Source organism: Babylonia areolata, chromosome 10, assembly GCF_041734735.1.
Source record: "Babylonia areolata isolate BAREFJ2019XMU chromosome 10, ASM4173473v1, whole genome shotgun sequence".
In the NCBI taxonomy this organism is placed as follows: domain Eukaryota; kingdom Metazoa; phylum Mollusca; class Gastropoda; order Neogastropoda; family Buccinidae; genus Babylonia; species Babylonia areolata.
Window position 1 is genome coordinate 22,767,663 of NC_134885.1, and position 25,158 is coordinate 22,792,820.

The 25,158-nt window shown below is 41.6% G+C and overlaps 1 protein-coding gene across 1 annotated transcript in view; it reads left to right on the forward strand.

The window, feature by feature from the left end:
• Nucleotides 1–696: 696 nt before the first annotated feature.
• Nucleotides 697–25,158, forward strand: part of LOC143286503 (uncharacterized) — a 69,457-nt gene continuing 44,995 nt past the window's right edge. The window contains exons 1-6 of the mRNA XM_076594081.1: nucleotides 697–830; nucleotides 2,566–2,698; nucleotides 6,563–6,742; nucleotides 18,484–18,660; nucleotides 22,888–23,103; nucleotides 23,653–23,769. Coding sequence (XP_076450196.1) covers nucleotides 2,596–2,698; nucleotides 6,563–6,742; nucleotides 18,484–18,660; nucleotides 22,888–23,103; nucleotides 23,653–23,769 — 793 coding nt within the window. The 5' untranslated portion in view covers nucleotides 697–830; nucleotides 2,566–2,595. The remainder of the gene's footprint in view (nucleotides 831–2,565; nucleotides 2,699–6,562; nucleotides 6,743–18,483; nucleotides 18,661–22,887; nucleotides 23,104–23,652; nucleotides 23,770–25,158) is intronic.

Here is a 25,158-nt window from a genome sequence, read left to right on the forward strand (position 1 = left end):
TAAAGTGGCAAGACAGTGTCTCCAGCCTCCAGGTACTAGAGAGGAGCGGCCTGCCCAGCATCGAAAGCTTGCTGATCTAGTGCCAGCTACGCTGGACAGGACACGTTGTCCGCATGACAGACAGCAGGATCCCGATGATGCTATTGTATGGCCAGCTGAAAGAAGGCCACCGCAAACTTGGAAGACCCTGCAAGCGCTTCAAGGACACATTTGAAGACAAACCTCAAAGCCTGTGACATAGACATCGCTTCCTGGGAAACTGATGCCCTCGATCGCTCTCGCTAGAGGATGCTGTGCTCTAGTGGCATAAAGACGTTTGAAAACAAGAGAACGCTGGCCATTAAGGATAAGCGTGAGCGAAGGAGTTGGGCTCAACTTCTGGAGACGTTTTTCATTACCATCATTATTACTGTTTCTTTTTTTTTCTTTTTTTCTTTTTGTTTTTTTTTTGTTTTGTTTTTTTGTTCTTATTTTTGTTATTGTGGTGAAACACGTTTTAGATGTACTAAAACCATGTGGTGCTCACCCCATCTGCCCCCTTCTTCCCCCTGCCCCTTTGTAGTTAATATAAGTAACACCAAGGGGTTTATTGCAATGCTTTTTATTGGAAATGATATTATCACTCAAAGAACACCAACAAAAAGTGACTTGCTCGGTGCAATATATGCGCGTTTATTAAATCCAAAAGGAACAGATGTTAAATAATGTGCCACGTTCGCTGATGCTGAAGCTGCAGTTCTGTTCATGTATAAAATCGTCTGTGTCCCAAAGAACATTCATACACTTCGTGTCCAGCTTACGTGGCCAGAGACGAAAGGAACACACATCAGGTAAGCACCTGTTTTCTCATCTATCTTTCTCTGTATTCGGATTTAGTTGGAGGTGGGTGAACAGTGCTCGGTATTGTTGTATTTGTGGAGGGAAAATGTCCACACGGTAAACGTAACGTTCACGGAATTGTCGCCTCCTCCAATTTGTCATGGTTCAAAGACAAATTAGCCTACCAACAAAACTAAACGCCAAAGTCTCCCTGCGTATATTGCGGTGAGTTGATGATATCAAAGACAACGACAACGATGATGATCATGAAGATAACGATGAAATTGGTGGGAAAAAAGGAAATGTGGGTGGGGATAGATGATATCCCTTTCACGAGGAATATATACAGAGAGAAGGACACACACACACACACACACACACAGGGGACAGAGGCAGAGAGACAGCGAGGGAAAGGGAGAGAGAAGCATGTATGAAACGTGCACAGTGTAAACTGCCACCTGATACCTTTCTGTTGAAGATTGACTTGTTTTGTGTCCGTAGCAAAACATGTAAAATGATAAATGTTATTATGTGGTTCAGACGTTTGTTAGCATGCATATGTACGTTGGCAACCAATGTATTTGAAGGAACATTTGGTAAACTTCAAGTCTTTCGCTTTTTTGAACACAACGATCTCAGTTATGACAGCAGCAATTATTTCGTCTTTTAGGAAATGTGCGTAGAAGAGTGTATGTGTCTTCGGCACATTGATTTATCCAAACGTAATCAAACCCAAATTAGTACATATTAATTCTAACGTATGAGACGCAGTTTCTCTTACCTTTGTTACATTTTTTGAGGAAGCATCCTATCAGCCTCATTTGGCAGGTTATAAGCCCGTTCATTTGAGTTATCTTTTGTCAAAAATGAATACATTTAACACTAACCCCCCCCCCCCTCCCGGCACCCCCCCTCCGCACCCCACCTCACCCTCAAAACAAACGAACAAACAAACAAACAGCAAATACATAGAGTACATACCCGTTTTACCAAACACCAAAACGTCAGGCATCTGTGAAATTCCTTGGGAGCAAAAGAACTGATTTTCTCTCAGTGTAAGCATAAAGACCTCGTATTTCAGCTCCCTAATAATTGTACATTTGGTTGTGTTTGAAGATGAATCAGTTTCAACAACAACAACAACAGCACACACACACACACACACACACACACACACACATTTCTCTAGGATAGGAAAACTTAGTATGACAAAGTCAAGTTCGTTATCGGAATGAACCAGACACTTCGTTATCGGAATGAACCAGATGGCTATGCATCGCCAACCACTGAATCAAGAAAGAGCTATTATTCTGTCGTTCCAAACATTGTCTGGACCGGGTGAGATTTCCCGTGTTTAGTTAAACTATGCCACAGGCTCTACTCCAGGTGGTGCCATTCCATCAGCTCCTTGACGTTTCAGCTTCGCAACCATACCCCACCCCAAAACAACTCCCCAAAGCTGCCTGCAGAATGGATGAAGCAAACCCAGCGAATCGCAAGTTGGCGTCGTTTTCCTCGGAACTACAACGGTATTTGATTGTCTTCGAACCTTTGAGTTTCATTCTTGACAAATGAAAAACTGTTTCGCAAATGCTTTTGCAGATGTTCGTCTTCCGATGATTCAAGCCCCCCTCTATCCCTCTTCAGCATGACCCCGTGTTCCGAAAACCAACAAAATAGAATCCTCTCTTTTCTTTCTTTCTTTCTTTCTTCTCTGACATTAGGAGCAAATATCTTGCCCACCAGAGAACTGAAGACTTGGCGCAGACCCACAAGATGAAAGAAGCACGGTGGATGCCACTGCTGCTGGTGGTGCTGGCTTTGGGTGCTTCAGGTGTGATGGCAACTTCAAAGTGTCCAGATTTGCCATCGTCTCGAGGTAGTGAGTTGTTTCAATGTCTTCATGGATTGTGTTCACATTCTCTACGGCTATTGTGTTCATTTTAAAGATTTTAGACAATATGCACTCGTGCAAGTAGTTGTTTGTTGCAAATGTACCCCAGCAGCTTTTATTTAAGTATATTGATAAGTTATCAGCATGTACATACATCGACAATTCGCTATAATATATCATTGAAAAGAGGCAAATAAAGCCACCAATATTTCAGAGAATGATTTGCGCATAGGCCTCATCACTTACTGCATTGGGTATTGTCCAGGAATGATTTTAAACTCTCCTCACATTGCTTTTATGCTTTCTCTGGTTCTTCATCATGTTATCGTTTTGATCTCCACATTGTTGACATTCCAATAAGTCAAATGCATTCGTCGTTAGACTCCAGATTCTTCCTGTTATGACTAAGTGCTTCGGTCAAAGTTCCTTCGCATTTACTCCCCACATCTAGTGGGACACCTTGCCATACGATATAAGACGCAGCCCACTTTCACCTTCAAAACCAACTTCAAGACTCATCTGTTTCAAACTGCCTTTAAGTGATCACCTGATGCCTGCGACTGTGGGTGTATGTTTGTTTCTGTTTTCAGTGTGTTTTGTTGAGGTTTTGTGTGATGGGGAGGGAGGATGAGTGGATTGACGGTTGGGAGGTTGCGGGTTCGAATCCCAGAGGTGGGGTTTGGGGCATGCGGCAGGCTCCTACCCAAAGTTGAGTGTACTCTGGGCTTAAATGGGAAGACTGGGACCATACAGTCGAATATCATTCAGTTCATGAATGCGTCCGTGTGTGTGTTGCTCGAATTTCATGACCAACACTGCAATGTTTGTATCTCTTGGGACCCGGTGGACGCCAGGATATCATTATTACAGGAAAATTCACATAGTCCGAAAATAGCAGCATCGTCATCATCATCTTTTTTCCTCCTACTACGTTATCGATCTCCATAGCTCCTACCTCTCACACACACACACACACACACACACACACACACACACACACACACACACACATAGAAACGCACACACACACACACACACACACACACACACACACACACACACACACACACACACACACACACACACACACACACACATATATATATATATATATATGCATATACATACATACATACATACATACATATATGTATATGGCCTTTCATGCCCTGCTCTCCTGGTGACATCAGTTTCGATACCCCTCCACTTACGAGCTTGGGGTGAGTCTTGTTAAAGTCTTCAGTGACAGCAGATTCATGGGGGACTGTCAATGAAGGGACATGGTGGCGGTCTCCACTCTGGGGCAGACACTCACTCAGTCTGGCTCCGCGACTAAGCTATTATTGTTGTCAGTAGGGTCCTTAGTAGGAGGTGTTCTAAATACGTTAGATTTAAAAAAAAAAAAAAAAGGCACCACTGAACAACACTGAAGTGGCCCAGCAGCAGTGCAGGGTCTCCTCTGGTGTGTTACCCCCTGTCGATCTAACATGGATGGTTGCCTGTAGACTGCTGGCGCTTGGTTTACGACAGACGATCCCGGGTGTGGCCGTCTGTTGGGGACTCGGACTGAGCGGCATGGGAATAATGCCATCTCTGTTTCACACACATGGAAGTAAGCTCACAAATACACCAAAACTAGCCCATTTCACATTCACACATATTGCCTCATATAACACACACACACACACACACACACAACAACAACAACAACAACAACAACGACAACAAAAACCCAAAAAACAACAAACAAACAAAGAGACTAATCTGTTTAAATCTCCCTTTTATTGCTCTCCTGATGTCCCCGACACTGTAGGTGTGTGCTTTGTTCTGTTCTCAGTGTAGGTGTTGTTGAGGAGTCGTGTGAAGGGGATGGAGGAATAGTGGTACTGATTTGGGGGTGATGTAGCTGGGTTTCCACTGTTTGGGCGAAAGACGATTGGTCTGAGATATTCGAACTGGTTTTGGGGTGTTCATGTCATGGACATTGAGTTTAGTGTTACTTTTGATATAATGTCCTGTCATAATTCGTCTTGTTTGCTTCCTTAGTTTTGCCAACCTGCATATTTTTGGTGGATTTGGATTTTTGGTGATTTTGCTCTGAGCTCTTTATAATTACAATGAAAAAAAAGGAAGAAAAAACCCAAAACAAAACACACACACACACACACACACACACACACACACACACACACACACACACACACACACATATATATATATATATATATATATATATATATATACATTTTTTCGTTTTTTTCATTGTAATTATAAAGAGCTCAGAGCAAAATCATGCTATTTGGCACAAGATAAATAAATAAATTATTATCATTATTATTGTTATTGTTATCATTATTGTTATAATGTTATCATCATTATTATTATTATCATCATTACTGTGATTAACATTATTATTGTTGTTATCAGTATTGTTATCATCATCATCATCATCACCATTATTAGTACTGTTGTGATATCCACAAACTATGATCTAAATCAACAATCTCAGTGTTATGCGTTTGAAAGCTTTTTGTTTAATCTCAGTGTGATGCGTTTGAAAGCTTTTTGCTTGAAAGCTAACTTCCGTAACTTCCATCATTATATGCAGAGAACATTCTTGGTTTTTGGAGAGGAGTGTCCGTTTTTGCTGATTCGAATAATGTGCAGCCATTTTTTGGAATGGCATATTGATCGGAAAGGCAGGTGTTGATCGACTAATTGTCTAGAATTCGTGCAATCCGCCGATTATGAACACGCCGGAAAAACTGGATTTGTCTGGAATGTTTATCGTGTTTATTTCGCCCGAAAGTGTGCTTGGCGATTTTGTTCCAATTTTTCGAAAGCGAAACGTCTTTCATTAAGACAGGGAAAGCTTGAAGTTTAATAAATCTATATCATGATCGTAAACCAATCAAGTGGCAATCGATGTGACGTTGGTAAGATAGCATTGCTCCGTTTACAGTGCACAGAAATTTCGGCTCGACAGTTGTTTCTGGTGGTCAGCAAAAATACGGTAGTTACGTACGTATTTGAAATCCCCCATCTCCATCTCTCCGACAGTTTTTTCTGTACATGATGATTTTAGGTGGCATTTGGTTGCTTTGGTTTTGTTTTGTTTTGTTTGCTATACAGCAGGATTCATACTTGAGCCACGATGGCTTAACCTCTTGTTACACACGTAATTTCCAGAAATATCATTGAAATGACACTAACCAATGTGCAACAACTAATCAACAAGCCCCCAATTCTTTGGAGTCAACTTCCTCCGTCACTCATCTTCGCTGCAGTCTTCCAGATCCAGTCTGAAGACCCACCTTTTCCCCTTCTGAATAATGATATTCTCAACAGCTTATCCTCTTCCAGTATAAAGTTAAATGACTATCATTGAGTTTGAGAATTTCAGAATTTGCAGGTTGTATTTTTGATTGGGTACTATGGCTTGTGTGTGCGTGCGCGTGCGCGCGTGCTTGTGTGTTGTGTGTGTGTGTGTGTGTGTGTGTGTGTGTGTGTGTGTGTGTGTGTGTGTGTGTGTGTGTGTGTGTGTGTGTGTATGTGTGTGTGTGTAAACAATCTAATAATGTTTTATTTCTTGCGTCCAATTATTCCTCTTTAATGTTTACGTGTATTTTGTTTTGATTTGTAAACGCCGAGGGCTTATTTTCATGATCAGGCGTAATTGTTAATAATAATGATAATTGTAATGGTAATAATAACATAACTGTACTTATATTAACAAGAACAATAATAAGTATTACTACTACTAATGATGATGATGAGGAGGAAAATAGTATTCTAATAAAATCAATAATAGCAATGATTCTAATAATCTTATCATTATCATCTCCCTAGATGCACTGCTGGTTAGGTGGTTGCGCTACACAAGCGGTACGTGCATGGCACATGGAAGAGGCTTTCCCGATACAACGGTATTTGAAGCTGGCGACACGAAGAGTTTGCCAGAACTTGGTAACGACTGCCTCAAATTCACCTGTGGGGCTGAAGAACTGTATCTGAACGTTTCTGCCAGTGGTAAGTACTGAGAATGGGTTACTGGGGCTAAGACAATCACACTTACCACCCAAAGACCACCCACCCGCATCACACACACACACACACACACACACACACACACACACACATACACACACACACACACACACACACTCACGCACACACGCACGCACGCACACACACACACACACACACACACACACACATACATTCACATAAAATCCATCCACTTTGTGATGAAGCTTTTGATTTGAAAATCTACCCATTCCTTCATTTGTCATTAATCTATTCGATGGGCGCAAATTTGTACTTCCCTGTTATGTCTCTCAAACATTGTTTGTGCGTGTGTGTTTTTGTTTGTTTTGTTTTTTGTTTTCTTTTTGTTTGTTTGTTTTTTTTGGTTTTTTGTTGTTTTTTTAGAAAGCAAAATTAATGTTGAAACTAGTCAAAAAACCCCAAACAAACAACTATTTTTTTCACAACAAAAGTTTGCGTATTTTCTATGAGATGGCGAGAGACATTGAATCGGAAGTATGAACATCATTCAAGCCATGCCATTTTCTATTTTTCTATTTTCTATTTCAGTCTGGAAAGAACTGGTCCAAGCACTCTCTTTAAGAAACAGAAAAAAAACCCATAACAGTGGAGGAAAATATTCTATAGCGAAGGAACAAACAGGAGCAAGGGAGAAGTTATACTGGTATCCAACCATTCCAATGGTAAAGTAAATTTGAAGCTGGCATAAAACATAATCTTAGCCATATGAGTAACAAATGATAGGTATATCTTTATTGCAGTTAACACATACGCACATAACAACTCCAGGGATAAGCTAGCCTTCTTCAATGAAAACTACAAGAACAACTAAATGGATTTAGTGGTAACAAGCTTCTGCTCTGGGAGATTTCAATTACGTATTCAATAAATGATTTAGATATAATTTCAGGCCAACCTCATTGTCACACTGAGGTAAACAAGTTTGATAAAGTAATTAAGTCTTCTAAATGTTATATATAAAATTGGATCATATGCACAGCGAATCGCTTGAAGACTGTGTTGCCAAAACTGATAATCGAGGATCAGACAGGTTTCATGAGGCATAGATATAATTATTGGGGATGATATCAGACTTATTTATGATACAATAGCATATTTAGATGAAAACAATTTGCCTGGATTACTTTTGAATATAGACTTTGAGAAACCTTTTGATTCTGTTAGTTGGAACGTTATGTCCAAAGTATTGAAGGCTTTTGGCTTTCAGGAACACATATGCAAATGGATAGAAACATTCCATAACATATGAAATCTTGCGCTATTGTTAATGGTCAGATTTGTAATTGGTTTAATGTACAGCGAGGGTGTAGACAGAGTGACCCTATATCGCCATGTTTGTTTTTAATGTGTGTTGAAATATTGGCTATAATGGTACGTGAATGTAAGGATGTTCGTGGCATTACTATAGATAACACAGAACACAAGGTATCTCAGTATGCTGACGATACAGAATTTCTCTTTGAAGGTGATAAGAAGTCATTTGAAACTTGCATAGACATATTAGATATTTTTTGGGCGAAAATCAGGATCATATATGAACTCTAGAAAAACAAGTGCAGTATGGTTAGGCAGTCGTAAAAACGTTACATGGATCATTTGCAGATGGAATGGAGCCCTGGACAATTCAAAATATTAGGTATTTGGTTTACTAATGATTTGAAAGACTGTATTCAAATAAACTACTCAGAAAGAATTGCTGATACAAAACACCTATTCAAGATTTGGAAGAGTGGCAATATTAAAATCACTCATTCTCTCAAAATTGATACATTTTTGGATGTTTTATATCGGCCCCCCACCCCCCGTCCCCCGCCCCATTGATCACATGTTTTGGAATTGCCCAGATATCCAAAAATTCTGGCATGATTTTATCGCAGTGGTGAATGAAAAATATATGAATGTTCACAATATGTAGTTGACAAAAAGCCTTGTTATCCTTGGAGTTGATCGACATATACATACTGATGCCAATTTTTACTTCATACTTTTGTTGGCATAGCTATTAGTATGTATATCAGTGTAAAATGAACAAAACTAATCCACTTTTGAGAGCATTTCTTAGTAAGCTTAAACATAGGTACAAAATAGAAAAATATATAGCACAAACAAATTTACGGTTTTCTGATTTTCAGAACACATGGATACCATATAAACCAATCTTCTTGTAGTAATCGCTTACTTCTAATCGGCTGCCTGACAAAGAATCTTTGTTGCTGATGTATATTTCTATATGTGTATATATGTATATGTTAGCGATGGTTGATACATAACGTTATTACACAGTCTTTACAAAGTGTTTGTGCATAGGAAGAAAGGAAAAAGAAAGGAGGGAAAAGAAAAGAGAAAAATCGGATTAAAAAAAATCCTTGAAATAACATATCCTCGAGGCCCCATCTCCCACTGAAAACGAAGTGTTATAACTCCATTCAGCACGTTAGCCTATTGTGTGTCATCGAGTTCATGAAATACTCCAACTGTTTGAACCTTTTTTCTGTTTATGTTTTTCATTGTTTGTTTGCATTACACACCCTTCTCCTTATATGTTGTATTATCGTCATTTTCGTTTGTGTGTGTGTGTGTGTTTGTTTTCTGTTTGTTGTTGTTGTTGTTTTGGGAGGGGGGTGGGGTTGTGTGTTTGGTTGTTTTGTTTGTTTGTTTGTTTTTTTAAATTTATTTGTTGTTGTTGTTGTTGACTCACTTGTGTAACAAAGTGAGTCTATGTTTTAACCCGGTGTTCGGTTGTGTGTGTGTGTGTGTGTGTGTGTGTGTGTGTGTGTGTGTGTGTGTGTGTGTGTGTGCGTGTGTGTGTGTGTCCGTGGTAAACTTTAACAGTGCCATTTTCTCTGCAAATACTTTATCAGTTTACACCACATTTGGCATAAAAATAGGAAAAATTCAGTTCTTTCCAGTCATCTTGTTTAAAACAGTATTACACCTATGGGATGGGCACCAAAAAATATAAAAAAAAAGAAGCCAAATTATATGCAAATCTGTCGGCTGAGCCCTGAAGGTCATGGGCAAAAATCGATTGCATACACATAGTTATACAGATTCAAAGCGCGTGCTCATATTCCTCGCGAACGCGAAGGTTGCCATTTTGTTTCAAGTTGTTAACCTGCCCGTTCAATCCTATATTCCATCGACAATACATGATAACATGTGCCGGATGGAAAGTTGGAGAAGGAGTAAACAACTTTCGTGTCAAAAGCGCAATGAAACTAAAAATCTGAAATATAAGATAAAAGGAAAAGAAGAACTGCTAAATAATAATAATAATATCAAAATAATATAGTTCGTTCGTTTATTTATTTATAGTCTGTTCATCTAAGATGATGATATTAGACTGAAAAATAATATAGAAGCAAATGCAATTCTATTTGGAAATCTTACAATTGGACAAGGCAAAAGGGGCTCAGATCAGATCAAGAGTCAAGTGGATTGAAGAGGGGGAGTGCAACACAAAATATGTTTTTGTAGTTGAGACAAATCTAGAGGGAAAGAACAAAAATTATAACTTGATAAAACAAAGATACAGGGGAAGTTATAACGGACCAGAACGACATTTTACACGAACAAGTCTCATTCTTCAAAAACATTATAACCAAAGCACTGCTGTAGAAAATGTCATTGAAGCAGCTATTTTTATTTATAGAAGATGAAACATGTCCACGCTTACATGGAAATGACTCTAATATGTGTGAAGGTATGGTGGTGTGTGTCCATCGAGACCGATGATGACCATCGTTGTCATCCAGCTGGGGGATGGGGGGAGGGTGGTGGTGGGGGCGGATGCTCATGAGTCTATCTGTGAATGCGCAGATGGCTGAATAGTCCATTCTGCGCACGAAATGTTCGCTGACAGTTGGGGCAGACAAAGACAGGCATATCATTGTCAGGGAGCTTGTTTGCCCGTGACTTTCTGGCCTGCCTCTTCTGAACAGCTGCAGTCCTGTTGGCCTCGCACAACTTGGCGCCTTTGTGCACAGCAGCGCGCCATCTGTCACGGTCCATTGCAGATTCCTCCCAGGAGTCAGGGTTGATGTCAAACGCTTTCAGAGAGACTTTCAGAGTATCTCTGAAGCGCTTCTACTGGCCTCTGTGTGATCTCTTCCCTTGTTACAGCTCGCCAGTGGTCTGGCATGTGCGCCACGTGTCCAGCCCAGCGAAGCTGGGACTGCATCAGGATGGTGAATATGCTGGGAAGGGTGGCTTTTGCGAGCACCTCTGTGTCTGGGGTCCTGTCTTGCCACTTGATGTTCAGTAGCTTCCTGAGGCATGTTGTGTGGAAGTGGTTCAGCTTTTTGGCGTGTCGTTGGTACACTGTCCAAGTTTCGCAGGCGTACAGTAGTGTGGTGAGAACGACTGCTCTGTAGACCTTTAGCTTGGTCTCGAGACAAATGCCTCTTCTGTTCCAGACATTTGCATAGAGTCTGCCAAAGGTTGCGCTTGCTCTTGCAATCCTGACGTTCACTTCATCGTCGATGGTCGCATTTCGTGACAGTGTGCTGCCAAGGTATGTGAACCGCTCCACCGCACTGAGTCTCTGACCGTTGACTGTGATGTTGGGCTCAACGTAGGGTTTCCCTGGGGCTGGCTGATAGAGAACTTCAGTTTTCTTCGTGCTGATGGTAAGGCCGAAGTTCCTGCTGGCTGTGGCAAACTTGTCAACGCTGAGTTGCATGTCAGCTTCAGATCCAGTGTTGAGGGCACAATCATCAGCAAACAAAAAGTCTCTGATGATGTCTGTCATGACTTTGGTTTTTGCTTGAAGCCTTCTGAGGTTAAACATTCCAACATCGCCATCTCTGAAGGCATCAGTAGAGCATTGCAGAGAACATGAGGCTGAACAGTGTTGGAGCCAGGACGCAGCCTTGCTTGACACCATTTGTGACTGGAAAAGGAGCAGATGTTTCGCCATTGTCCTGGACTCGAGCCTGCATGCCTTCATGGAATTGGCTGACCAAGGAAATAAATTTCCGAGGGCATCCGTACTTGGCCATGATCTTCCACAGACCCTCTCTACTCACGTGTCGAAGGCCTTGTTGAGGTCGACATAGGTGGAGAACAGATCAGCATTTTGCTCCTGACATTTCTCTTGCAGCTGCCTTGCAGCAAACACCATGTCGATGGTTCCGCGCTCTTTCCGGAATCCACACTGGCTCTCAGGCAAATGACCTTGGTCAAGGTGTGCTGTGAGGCGGTTTAGTAGGATCCTGGCAAGTTTCTTGCCTGCGATGGAGAGCAAGGAAATGCCCCGATGGTTGTCACAGGCTTGCCGGTTCCCCTTTCGCTTGTACAGGTGAATGATAGAGGCATCTTTGAAATCCTGGGGGAGCGTCTCTTCTTTCCACATGAGTGAGTACAGCTGATGGAGCTTCTCAGTCAGCACAGTGCCTCCATCCTTGTAGACCTCTGCTGGTATGGAGTCTGAGCCAGGTGCTTTGCCACTGGATAGCAGACGGATTGCTTTCAGGGTCTCAAGAAGTGTTGGCGGATCGTCCAGTGTTTTGTTGATGGGGACTTGTGGGAGACGGTCTATGGCTTCATCATTTATGGAGGAAGGGCGATTTAAGACCTTGTCGAAGTGCTCGGCCCAGCGTTCGGGAATTTTCTCCTTCTCGGTGATCAAGGTGTTCCCATCTGCACTGAGGAGGGGGGATGATCCTGAGGATGTGGGGCCGTAGACTTCTTTTTAGGCATCATAGAACCTCTTCATATCGTGCCTATCAGCATATCCCTGAATCTCATCAGCTTTGCCACTCAGCCACTTATCCTGCATATGACGTAACTTTTGCTGAACAGTCCTGCGGATGGCATTGTACGCATCCTTTTTTTGATGCGGACTTTGGGTTGCTCAGGTAGGATTGATGCAGACGGCGTTTCTCATCCAGAAGCTGCTTGATTTCATCACAGCTTTCATCAAACCAGTCTGTGCTTTCTGGTCATGGGTCCCAGGGTCTCTGAAGCTGTACTATAGATCTGCTCGCGCAGGGTCCTCCAGTCAGACTCCACATTCTGGTTGTCCAGAGAGGCGGATTCCAGATGATCTTCCAGCAGCTCCACAAAGGTCTGTTTGATAACTGTGTTATGTTTTTCAGCTTAGCGATGTTGAGCCGTTTTGGAGCCTTCTGGCCTTGGGGACGTCTCTTGGGTTGGATTCGAATATTCAGTTTCGAGACTACAAGGCGATGGTCTGTCCAACATTCGGCACAGCACATGGTCTTTGTCACACGTACATCTTGCCTATCCCTTTTCCTGACGATGACGTAATCGATGAGATGCCAATGCTTTGAGCGAGGGTGCATCCATGACGTCCTGTTACGGGTAGGGAGGCAGAAAACTGTGTTGGTTATCAGCAGTTCATGCTCTCCACAGGTCTGAAGCAAAAGCAATCCATTTGGGTTGCAGTAGTACACGCCGTGCTTTCCAATCACTCCATCCCAGGAGATGTAGTCAGAGCCAACTCTAGCATTGAAGTCCCCAATAATGATGAGCTTGTCTGCTTTCGGGATAGCAGCAATGACAGAGTGAAGGTCCTCACAGAACTTCGCCTTCACTTCCTCCGGGTTGGTCATGGTTGGGGCGTAGGCACTGACAATGGTGAGGTGCTTCTGGCCAGATGCCAGCGGGAGTGTCATGGTCATAAGCCTATCGATGACTCCCTTTGGGATTCCGGCTAGCTTGCTGACAAGTGCTGTTTTTACTGCAAAACCAACGCCAGCCTCGCGTCGCTCTTTGCTTCCCCGTCCACTCCAGAAGAAGGTGTAGCCAGATCCCCGTTCATAGAGCTCGCCTTCGCCTGCAAGCCGAGTCTCACTCAAGGATGCGATGTCGATGTTGTATCTGGCGAGTACGGATACGACAAGTGCCGTTCTCCTTTGGGGTCTGTCCGCGTCATCTCTGTCCAGGAGAGTCCGTATGTTCCAAGCACCAATGGTGAGAAGAACGATCCTTGTTTTTTTTTCTTTTCTTTCTCTTTGTTTCGACCGCTGATGTAGGGTCCCCGCCAGCCGCGGTATGCTGGCAAGGGTGATATGGAGCAGGCAATCTTTCGGGCACCTTTTCTAGCCCCTTCCTCATGCTAGGGAGGTGAGCAGTGCATTCCTAAAGAGGGCTGCTCAGACGCTCAGATGGCTGCCGAGCTCCATCGCTGCTCCTGTCGATGAAGAACGACCCTATGGCCTGAGCCGCCTGCGTGCAGGTCCGCGGCTGCGACTGCCAGTGTACCCACACCTGTCGTTTCGTCGCTCGCCTGTCGCCACAGGACTTGGGGGTGATGAAGGGATGAATGATGAAAGGTCATTAAGGATGACTGATGACTTGCGCGATGAGTTTGTTTAAAGTGAAGAGGAGTTGCGCAACGTCGACCTCACTCCCTCGTCCGGGTCCACCGATTTCCAGTGGCAAGACTAAGTCGAGACGACTGGAGGATGAGCACGGATGCAGTGGATGACCAAGATATCCTTTCGGTGTCTCATCTTGCTCTCTGCACTCCACAGTGCGTTGTGTAACCGCCTTCCTCTCCGTTGAACCGATAGGTTTCTTCCGCAGATTCTGCCGGATCCAGACTTCACATGCATGGGTAGACACACCCCGGGGGTCAACTGCGTGTGGCATGCACACAGCACGGTGGAGCTGGATGGCGGTCGGTGGCTCTCCTGAGCCGACGCCCTTTTATGGATCTCGTTTTTAATTCCATAAGCGTGTCTAGCCACCCGCCTCACCAGTCCCGGAAGGGAGCGGTGGGAGTGCCGGTTTAGTCGCCGGCAACCCGACCCTGAACAGGTTGTACTGGATTACAGGTTACCAGTTGCAGATCTAATAACCTGACCTGACGCTTACATGGAAATGACTAATATGTGTGAAGGTATGATATCAGTTGAATGAACAACAAATGCACTGAAGAAATTAAAGAATGACTCTGCACCTGGAAGTGACGGAAATACTGTTAATTTTTTTTTCTTTTTTTTCTTCTTTTTTTTATAATAAGGACAAATTCAACAACTGGAGACCCATTACCCTTATCAACTTTGATTATGTTAGCAAAGTTTTAGCAGAGAGGCTCAACAAAGTAATATATAAGCTAGAAAACGAGGATCAGGTAGGATACATTAGAGGCAGGAATATCGCCACAGTTATAAGATCAACAGATGACACGATTGATTATCTAAACACAACAAATATAGCTGGGTACCCACTTGCAGTTGAGTTTTCTAAAGTTTTCGATTTATCTATTAAAAAAAAAATCCCCCCCCCCCCCGAAAGCTAAATATACAAGGAACAAAAGCCTTAAGAATAGGTAGACAAAATGAAGATGAAGATATTATTATATCAGTGGTAAATAACATAAAATTTCCAGGAATCTATTTTGAATCGGATAGAATGGCTAAAAACATAGAAGAAAACTGACAATATGGAATAGAGCATATGAAACATTTGATAAGAGAGTGGAGTAAAAGAGATCTAAGCATACAAGGTAAATTTACTATAATAAAGTCATTCTTAATTAGTCAGTTTCTTTATGTAATGCAGTCCATTGGTTAACCACAGACAGTCTTATGTAATATTAGTACGTTATTATATAAATTCCTTTTCGAAAAAAAGAAAAGAAAAAGAAAGAAAAAGCAACAGAAAAGCATTTAAATAGGGAAAAAAGAAAAGAAATGGAGTCTGGACATGGATAAGGAGGTCTTGAAATAACGAACATGATTGACTTACAAGAATATTTGCAGTTACAGTAGGGAGGAAAGATTTATTTTGCCTCCGAACATCACTGTTGGAGTCTGATACCAAAATGGCTTATAGAAAAACTCGCACCATATGACAAAATCGTTCAGATTAATTGTAAAACTGAAAAAATAAAAGGTTTAGATAGTATAGATAATGAATTCTGGAAAGAATTAATAGAAACGTATATAGAATACAATAATATCACAAAACTAGAAGAAGTAAAGCAAACTACCTTCCCAAATCACTTATTGTATAATAATTCATCAATAACATACAAAAGTAGTCCACTGTTGTTGTTTGTTTTTTTTTTTCCAGTACTAGCAAAGAAAGGGGATTTTTCAAGTCAAACGCCTAATGCATCACACAGAGAACAGACTACTATCATTGAGTGTGATAAGCTGTATAACTGGTCAAAACAGAGAAGTATAATGCTGGAATACAATGTCCTTAACAATTCCATCCCTAACACCTGAATCCAGTGGATACAGACAGAAAAACGACAGACAGACAAACAGACAAGCGACGCAAACCGATTTAACACCAAACCAAAACATATCACGAAAATATTAGCGGCTAATAAGGAACCAGATATCTCATCTGCATTCTATTTTTGGCACAGAAAACTTGATTTTGGATTCGATCAGCTTGGGTGAGAGCAAAAGAAGTCAGATAGGAAACCAGATTAAGAGTTTTACATCGGAAAATTCTGCATAATATCTACCCAACAGATATAATTCTACATAAAATGAAAATCAAAGGAAACAAGTGCTGTTTCTGTTGTGACAAAGTAGAATACATCGAACACTTTTTCTGTGAATGCCCAATGGTATATAGCCTTTGGAGTTTCATTGAAGAGACAATTTATTACACAGTTAATGTCAAGTTAGAGCGTGCAAATATAGATATATAATTTGGAGTATAAAATGATCAGCACATTAAGGAAAATTACCACTGTATCAGTCCACTGACTTTAATTTGGAAAATGTCTATAAGTACTATAAAAACAAAAAAACAAAAAAGAAGAAAAAAAACCAGAATCAGCTTTGCCTTTTTTTCGTGAAGGAACTGAAAGTAAGAAATATAACCGGCTGAAAAAAACAACATAACAGTGGAAGAAAACAATGGCATGAAATGATTTGACAAAGACGTTTTGTAGTTCAAAATCAGACGTTTTGGTAGTGGGATAGCGAGGGATGTTTAAATCGTTCTGAGACAGTAAATCTAGTTCAGATTTGAATAGTGTCTGAGAAAATGTTTCGTCATGCTGACACGAGTCGAATCTCGTTCCCTGTAGTCCATTCAGAGATCCATTCACATGATGGAGTATCACCACTTACAATTTGGTGTTGTTCTCAGTACACAACCTAGAAGTTCAGGCTGTTCCAAATACACCACTTACAATTAATTATCATTCTCAATACATCGCTTATAATTCGGTGTTTTTCCCAACACACCACCAACCATTTAGTGTTGATCCCAACAAATCACTTCCACTACAGTGTTGTTCCCAATACATCACTTATACTACAGTGTTGTTCCCAATACACCATTTACAGTTCAGTGTTGTAACCTAAATACCACTTACAGTTCTGTGTTGTGCCAAAAACACCACTAAGAATTACGTTTTGTTTCAAATAACCTGCTCACCATTCAATGATTCCCCAGTACCACACTTACATTTTTTGTGCTGTTCCCAACACACCACTTTCAGTTAAGTGATGTTCCCGGTCAAGACAAGTGCCGTGACACAATCGGCTAGGCGTTTGTGTTCACCAAAGGTCTGGGTTCGAGGCCCAGTTATGGCATGGTTTTTTTTATTTGTTTTTTTGTTTGTTTGTGTGTTTGTTTTTTCTGTTGTTGTTTTTTGTTGTTGTTGTTGTTGTTTTGGGGGGGAGGGATGGGGGGTGGTAGTGGGGTGGGTGGGGGGGGAGGCACTTTACTCCGAATTTTTTTCCATTCTACTCAGGTGTGCAAGGTACCCGACGTGGGTTTGGGAAGTATTACAAGAACCGGCAGGAGAAGGATCTGCTCCAATGGCCGAAAACGTGCACATACGCGCGCGCACATGCGCGTGCACACACTCTCACACGCAGGCGCACGCACGCAGGCACTCGCGCGCGCGCGCACACATACCTATGCATATGCACACACAAGCGCGCACGCACGCACGCACACACACACACACACACACGCACACACACACACACACACACACACACACACACACACACACACACACACACACACACACACACACACACACACACACACACACACAATTGTTTCACTTTGAATCATAATGTGATATGATCTTAACCAAATGTTTTTCGTTTAACACTGATGATAACTAATATGTGTGTGGTGATCAGTGAAGGGTGTGTCAGTTTTTCGTTGTTCTTTGATATTTGCTGATGGTAATGATGCAAACCGAAAGAGAATTTTCTGTTTTCGGTTGAAGCAGACAATAAAGTATTTTGAATTGAATTGAATTGAACTGAAAACATTTAAAGTTCCGATAGACCATTTTATAAACTTCCCGAAGCAGCCAAGTAAGTGTGATATTCGAAATAAAACATGAAATGAGGGAACTTATTATTTTAATGAAAGAAAAAGGAAAAAAATAAGAAGCAGGCAATAAGCAATTGAACTTTGCACCTCATGTTTGGGATATATACATACATACATACACACACACACACACACACACACATACACACACACACACACACGCACACACACACACACACACACACACACACACACACATACATACATACATATATATATATGTATATATATATATATATATATATATATGTATATATATATATATATATATATATATATATATATATATATATATGAAGAAGCTTTAAACAAACCTGCGGGTGCGTGCGCGCTGTGTGTGTGTGTGTGTGTGTATGTGTGCGTGCGTGCGTGCGTGCGTGTGTGTTTGTGTGTTCCAATTTCAGGCTGTAAGACACCATATGGCTGCTCTAAAAACGACAAATTTATCTACACCGGCGGCACATGCACCATTCCCTTGACCTGTCAGATTGCTGTGATTATGAAAAGGAAACCGGTCTCTTCTGAAAGCGTGACAGAATCTGCTTTCCTATTTATCGAGGGGTATGGCTGTGGGAAAACAGGTACGTCCTCCGCCTGTGTTTAAACAGCAATTCATTTGAAATGTCACAATGCAAATGCAGCAATGAAGGGACAACAAGAAAGTCTTAAAGAGTATGAAGGTGCGTGTGAGTGTGTGTGTGTGTGTGCGCGCGCGCGCGCGCGCGCGCGCGTGTGTGTGTGTGTGTGTGTGTGTGTGTGTGTGTGTGTGTGTGGCCGTGGACCTGTCTGTTTTTCTCAGCATCAACCACTTTCTCGTTTTTTATCTGTATGTATATCCGTATGTTTGTATGTGTGTCTACCTCTCTCCCTGTCTTTGTTATTAATCACCAACTTCAAGAACAGATGTATAAAAACAACATTATTGGGAAATATCAAACTGGATTTAAACAAGGTTATACAACTGTGGACCACATCCTGACTGTTCTCGCTGCAGTTTACAGCAATTTATCAAAACCGAATATCATATGTAGCAGTTCTTGATTTCATAAATGGTTTTGATTCTATGTTAAAAACAAACAAACAAAAAACAAACAAACACACACATATGGCCTATGATTAGTGAGATGGACTAAAAGGTAACCTGCACACTTCACAAGAAGCATGTATAACAATGTAAAAGCAAGGAATAGAATGGAACTGCATTGACAGGTTTAACAGATTGTGCAAAAGAAGTAAAGCAACTGGATGGATGTGGTCAAGTTATGTTTCCTTTGTTAACAATTCAGTCCTAGACATAATTAGATTTTTTCTGGACTTTGTTAAACTATGCACCCTATTGTTCGCAGATTACATTGTTTTATTGTCAGAAACAGCTAATGGTATACAAAACCAGGTGAATTGTTTGTATAGAGCTACTAGGACTCTTGGGAATTGAAAACAACAAACAATATGATACTTTTTGGAGGAGGGTATTTATAGCTTCATGGAGATATGTATTATGGTAATACACAAGTAGCAGTTGCTGTTAGAAATAGTTCAAATTTTAGCATATATTTTTCAACGAAGCTTAGTTTTAATACAGTTTGTGAAGATCAGGTAGGTGGGGCGAATATCAGCATTGTAGGTATTCTGAGAACGCTATCTAAATTAGAAAAGAGTGCAAGTGGTCTTTTAACCAACAATAACAACAAAGCCTTTGGATAAACAACAGTCATTAGACTATGTCTCTACTTTGGGTTTTGATTGTCTGGTCAGACAAACAATAAAGACGGAAAAGAAACGTTCATTGAAATTCTAGCGTGCCGTCTGTTCCCCTCAGTCACACTGTAAACTGTTGTCGCGTAATCACACTTACTAGTAGGCCGAGAACGTTCTTGTTAGTAGATTTTTCAACCCCTTGTCTACAGACTAGTGGTGAAATGAAGTAAGTATAGCATGAATCTGAGGTGCATTTACCTCATCGTGAGTACTTTGTAGTGATGTAGGTAATTTTACCAAACTCAAGATAATAATAATAATAATAATAAGAAGAAGAAGAAATAAATAATAACAGTATCTATATAGCGCTGAATCTTGTACAGAGACAAATCAAAGCGATTTCGCACCAGTCATTCACACGCATGCATAACTCTAAAACTGTAGAAAGTAAAGGCAAGGTAGGGCAGGTAAGGGAGGCTATTTTGGGAAGAGGTGGGTTTTAAGGCCAGACTTGAAAGAGCTGAGTGTGGAGACTTGAAGCGAAAGAGGAAGTTCATTCCAATCGCAAAGTCCAGAGACAGAGAAAGAACGGCGGCCAACAGTCGATTGTTTGAATATGGGTATGCGTAAACAGAGTGGATCCGAAGCCGATCGTAGTGAGCGAGAAGAAGTGTAGAGGTGAAGGCAGCCACAGAGATAGGAAGGGGCAGTTTGTGAATACATCTATAACATAGAGTGATTCTAGCGTGCCGTCTGTTTCACACTGTAAACTGTTCTCGCGTAATCACACTTACTGATCCAGAACGTTCAGGTTAGTAGATTTTTCAACCCCTTGTCTGCAGATTCTTGGTAGTAAGTATAGCATGAATCTGAGGTGCATTTACCTCATCGTGGAGTGGTGGCCTGGCGGTAACGCGTCCGCCTAGGAAGCGAGAGAATCTGAGCGCGCTGGTTCGAATCACGGCTCAACCGCCTATATTTTCTCCCCCTCCACTAGACTTTGAGTGGTGGTCTGGACGCTAGTCTTTCGGATGAGACGATAAACCGAGGTCCCGTGTGGAGCATGCACTTAGCGCACGTAAAAGAACCCACGGCAACAAAAGGGCTGTTCCTGGCAATATTCTATAGAAAAAATCCACTTCGATAGGAAAAACAAATAAAACTGCACGCAGGAAAACACACACACACACACACACACACACACACACACACACACACACACACACACACACACACACACACACAAAACAACAAAAAAAACAAAAAAAACAAAACAAACAACAACAACAACGGGTGGCGCTGTAGTATAGCAACGCGCTCTCCCTGGGGGAGAGCAGCCCGAATTTCACACAGAGAAATCTGTTGTGATAAAATGAAATGCAAATACAGATACTTTGTAGTGATGTAAATAATTTTACCAAACCCAAGATAATCAATGCGGAAAGAATGGTGACTGACTGACATCCAGACCTTTTTAGTTAGACAGCATCAGCACTGTCCAGAATGAAATCTGTAAGGGAGGACAGCAACATCTCTTTGAAACACACGGTCAAACTTCTGCGTGCGCTGGTGTATTCCCTCTTCTGTGTGCATGCGAGACATGGACCCTCACAGCAAATTTGGAAAGATGAGTTCGAGCCATGAAAATGAGGTCCATTGACCTTGCTAAAACAGTCCTCCGAGGAATTGCTGGGGGAGGGAGACGGAATGGTAGACAGACAAAAAAACAACAACAACAACAAAACCAAACAAACAAAAAAACGACTGACAACATTGCAGAATGGACATGAAAAGCATTTTGTTATTCTTCTTCTTTTTTTTTTTTCTTTTTTTTGCGTTCACATTTTTCACAGGAATACAGAAGACATTTATATAACAAGAAAATATGAATCATGAATATGTCAACCGTGCATTAATCATTTCGTATATCAACGTAGTAGAACGCTAGACAAGGCAATTTGCTGTCTCCCACTCCCTTCAACATCATTCTGGAGAGGATCTTGATTGATGCACTTGACCAACATGAGGGAACAGTCATCACTGCTGGTAAGACAATCACCACCCTGCGTCTTACTGATTATGTTGACGGATTGGCAGGGATTAAAGATGAGCTCGAGCAAGTTTTATTGTTTTATAAACGGAACCTCAACAAAGTGGCTTAAGGCAAATCAGAGTTCTGTAAGTACAATCACCAGAAGAAAGGAGAAAATAGACAGATAGATAGATATCCAAACACATTGTGATTCTCTTTTTGGAAACTAGGATGACGATGCGTTGTGCCATCATCAGAGGAACCTAAAGTCTGAAGCACAAATATGGATGCAGATGGGGCATAAAACGCCAGCAGGCAATGCTGGGACTGACGCAGATTCCTATTGCCGATCTCGAGCTGCTGCAAGGCATTGACAGACTCCCTCGAATGTCTTCTCTGCAGCAAAGAAGATAGATGAATCCTCTTTGTTTAGTGGGATACGACGTTTCGAACCATAGGCCAGTTGTCAAGTGATGAGAAGAGGACAGTGTGAATATATATATATATATATATATATATATATAATTGTGTGTGTGTGTGTGTGTGTGTGTGTGTGTGTGTGTGTGTGTGTGTGTGTGTGTGTGTGAGTGTGTGTGTGTGTGTGTGTGAGTGAGTATGTATTGCACTGACTGGTGATCAGCAAGTGTTTTAGTGTGCATGGTCCATCAAAACAGAAAGTGGTGAGATGTCATCACCCTTTTCTCACATAGGCTTTCCTATTCACACTGTCCTATTCTCATCACTTGACAACGGGCCTATGGTTCGAAACGTCGTATCCCACTAAAGAGGATTCATCTACCACCAAAAAGGTTTTTTTTTAGAAACTTTAGTTTTTTGTCTTCTCTGCAGTTTTGTTGTTGTTGTTCTTTTTGTCTGTTTTTGTTTGGACATGCTAGATACTTCTACTTTTCTAAATTTGTTGTTACAACATGCTACGTGCTACTTTCCGTTCTTATCAGTTTTCTTGACTACGAAAGAGAATGGCGAGATAAGATATTGACCTTTGTCTCTTTCAGCTTTCAACATTCTTGTTGTTGCTCCTTTGTTTTCATAACCATATTGCTTTTTCTTTGACCAGGTTTTAATTTCTGTGGGAATGATTATTGTTACAACCCTGTTGGCAACCCCATTGATGAATACGATTGGAGCATGTGTATACCCCGGCATACCAACTTCACCACGCCGGATGGAAGAACGTTTACATGCCAGATGCACACAACATGTGACAAGGAGTATTTCTACCTGGAAATGGTCAGAGATGAGCTGGAACCTGAACCTGAACCCGAATACGATAGTGAGTGGATGCATGATCTAATGACTGAATCGATTAATCACTGTGTGTGTGTGTGTGTGTGTGTGTGTGTGTGTGTGTGTGTGTGTGTGTGTGTGTGTGTTGGTCTGTCTGTCTTGTTGTCTGTGTGTATATGTATGTATTAATGCATATGTTTGTGTGTCTGTGTCTGCCTTTATCTTTGTGTCTATGTTTACGTGAGTGCATGTATTTATGAATAGAATATAGAATAGAATATGTCTTTATTACCAAGTCTGCTGGGGTCACAAGGAATATTGGGGGCAGGGGGTGGGGGAGTAGTACATATAAGGTACGAACATAAATTGAAAATCATACACAAACACAGATACAGTAGAAGTTAGGATACATACAAGTGCATATCAATATAAAAGCTTGTGCATACTCACACATGCTCGCCCTGCACACACAAACACACACACACACACACACACACACACACACACACACACATACACGCACGCACGCACACACGATTACACGTGCATGACAAACCTGTCGCACTTATCCTCCTGACCACCCACGTGTTTTCAGGCTGCAGCGTCAACGGTACCACTGTGGTGCCGGGGACAGTGACGTGGAGTGACCCATGCCGGCAGACAGTGTGCACTGTCACCGACGGTATCGCGGAACTGGTCACGGCGTTTAAAGGTGACGAATTCCTGGACCCAGTGTGTGGAGAAGACCAGGACAGGGGGAAGGGTGGGGGGTGGAAAAGGGGGGATGGGGTGGGGAGAGAGAGAGAGAAGGTTAGGACAGAGGGAGTGGGTTTTCTCGCTCTGTCCCAACGCTTTCTTTCACGTTGAGAGGTAGCATGAGCGCACTTTCCCTCACTTTATAATACAACGTGAGGTTGCTAGAAAATTTGGATCGTTCCCCTGCCACGGTTCCTTTCTTCAAGTGCGAGAAAAGACGAGGATCGCCCATACCACGTTTTCTCCTCGCGGTGTGTAGGGGGTGTGGGAAGTCTCCCCTGTATCTAATGAAATGATTTCCTTTCTCACTGGGATCGGTTTCTTGTCTTTTTTTTTCAACAGAGAAAAAATGGAAGAGTGAGAGACAAAGTTGCCGCACACACAAAAAAAAACAAAACAGTTGACAGACTAAAAGATCACACACACACACACACACACACACACACACACACACACACACACACACACACACACACACACACACACACACACACACACACACACATATGCTTTCTCTCAATGTGAGAGAAAGCATTGGATTGCAAAAAAAGTGTGGGCTAACAGGAGGGTGTGTGTGTGTGTGTGGGGGGGGGGGGGTATTTGTTTTAAAGGTCATACGGTATTTACTTTTAATTTATACATCCTGCATGAGGAAAAACCAACAACAAGATGTTGAAAAGTGCGGGGATGTATCTTGGGTCCTCTGTAGGGAGAAAAACAAGAAGGGGGATACTGGATCCTTCATTGGGAAAACTCGTTGAATACACAATGAAGGTAAAAACAGGGTGTGTTGGTGTATCCTTGATCCACCGTGGGGGTGGGGGTGGGGGGGATGAGAGAGGTAGTGGGGTGCGTACTCATGCTCAAGATACTGCTGCATTGACTTTTAACTTCTTCGTTTATTCTTCTCCAGAAACTGTTTATATAAACATTACAATGTATATTTACATTGGTATTTCTGACAATGATTTTTGTGTTTTAAACCCCACCCCCACCACAAACAAAACATCAGAGGATTGTACATCATCCCATTTTTTTTTATAACAGGAATAACTGTTTTGGTGGGCATAGTACTGACAAAACTATACCACACTAGCCTAGACTACTAGACTTTATTGTCTGTGAAATCATAAAATATGTCTCTTTTTTCCAAAAGGAAAATTCATTTTGATGGGTAGATTATCGGCTAGAATAGAATAGACAAGACTAGACTAATCTAGACTAGACTAGACATTTATTGTCTGTAAATTTATGGCATTTCTCTCATCTAATATCCTAACAGAGCGATTTGTATAAAAAAAATATTATAGAGAGGGCTAGATACTCCAAAACTACTAGATTTTAT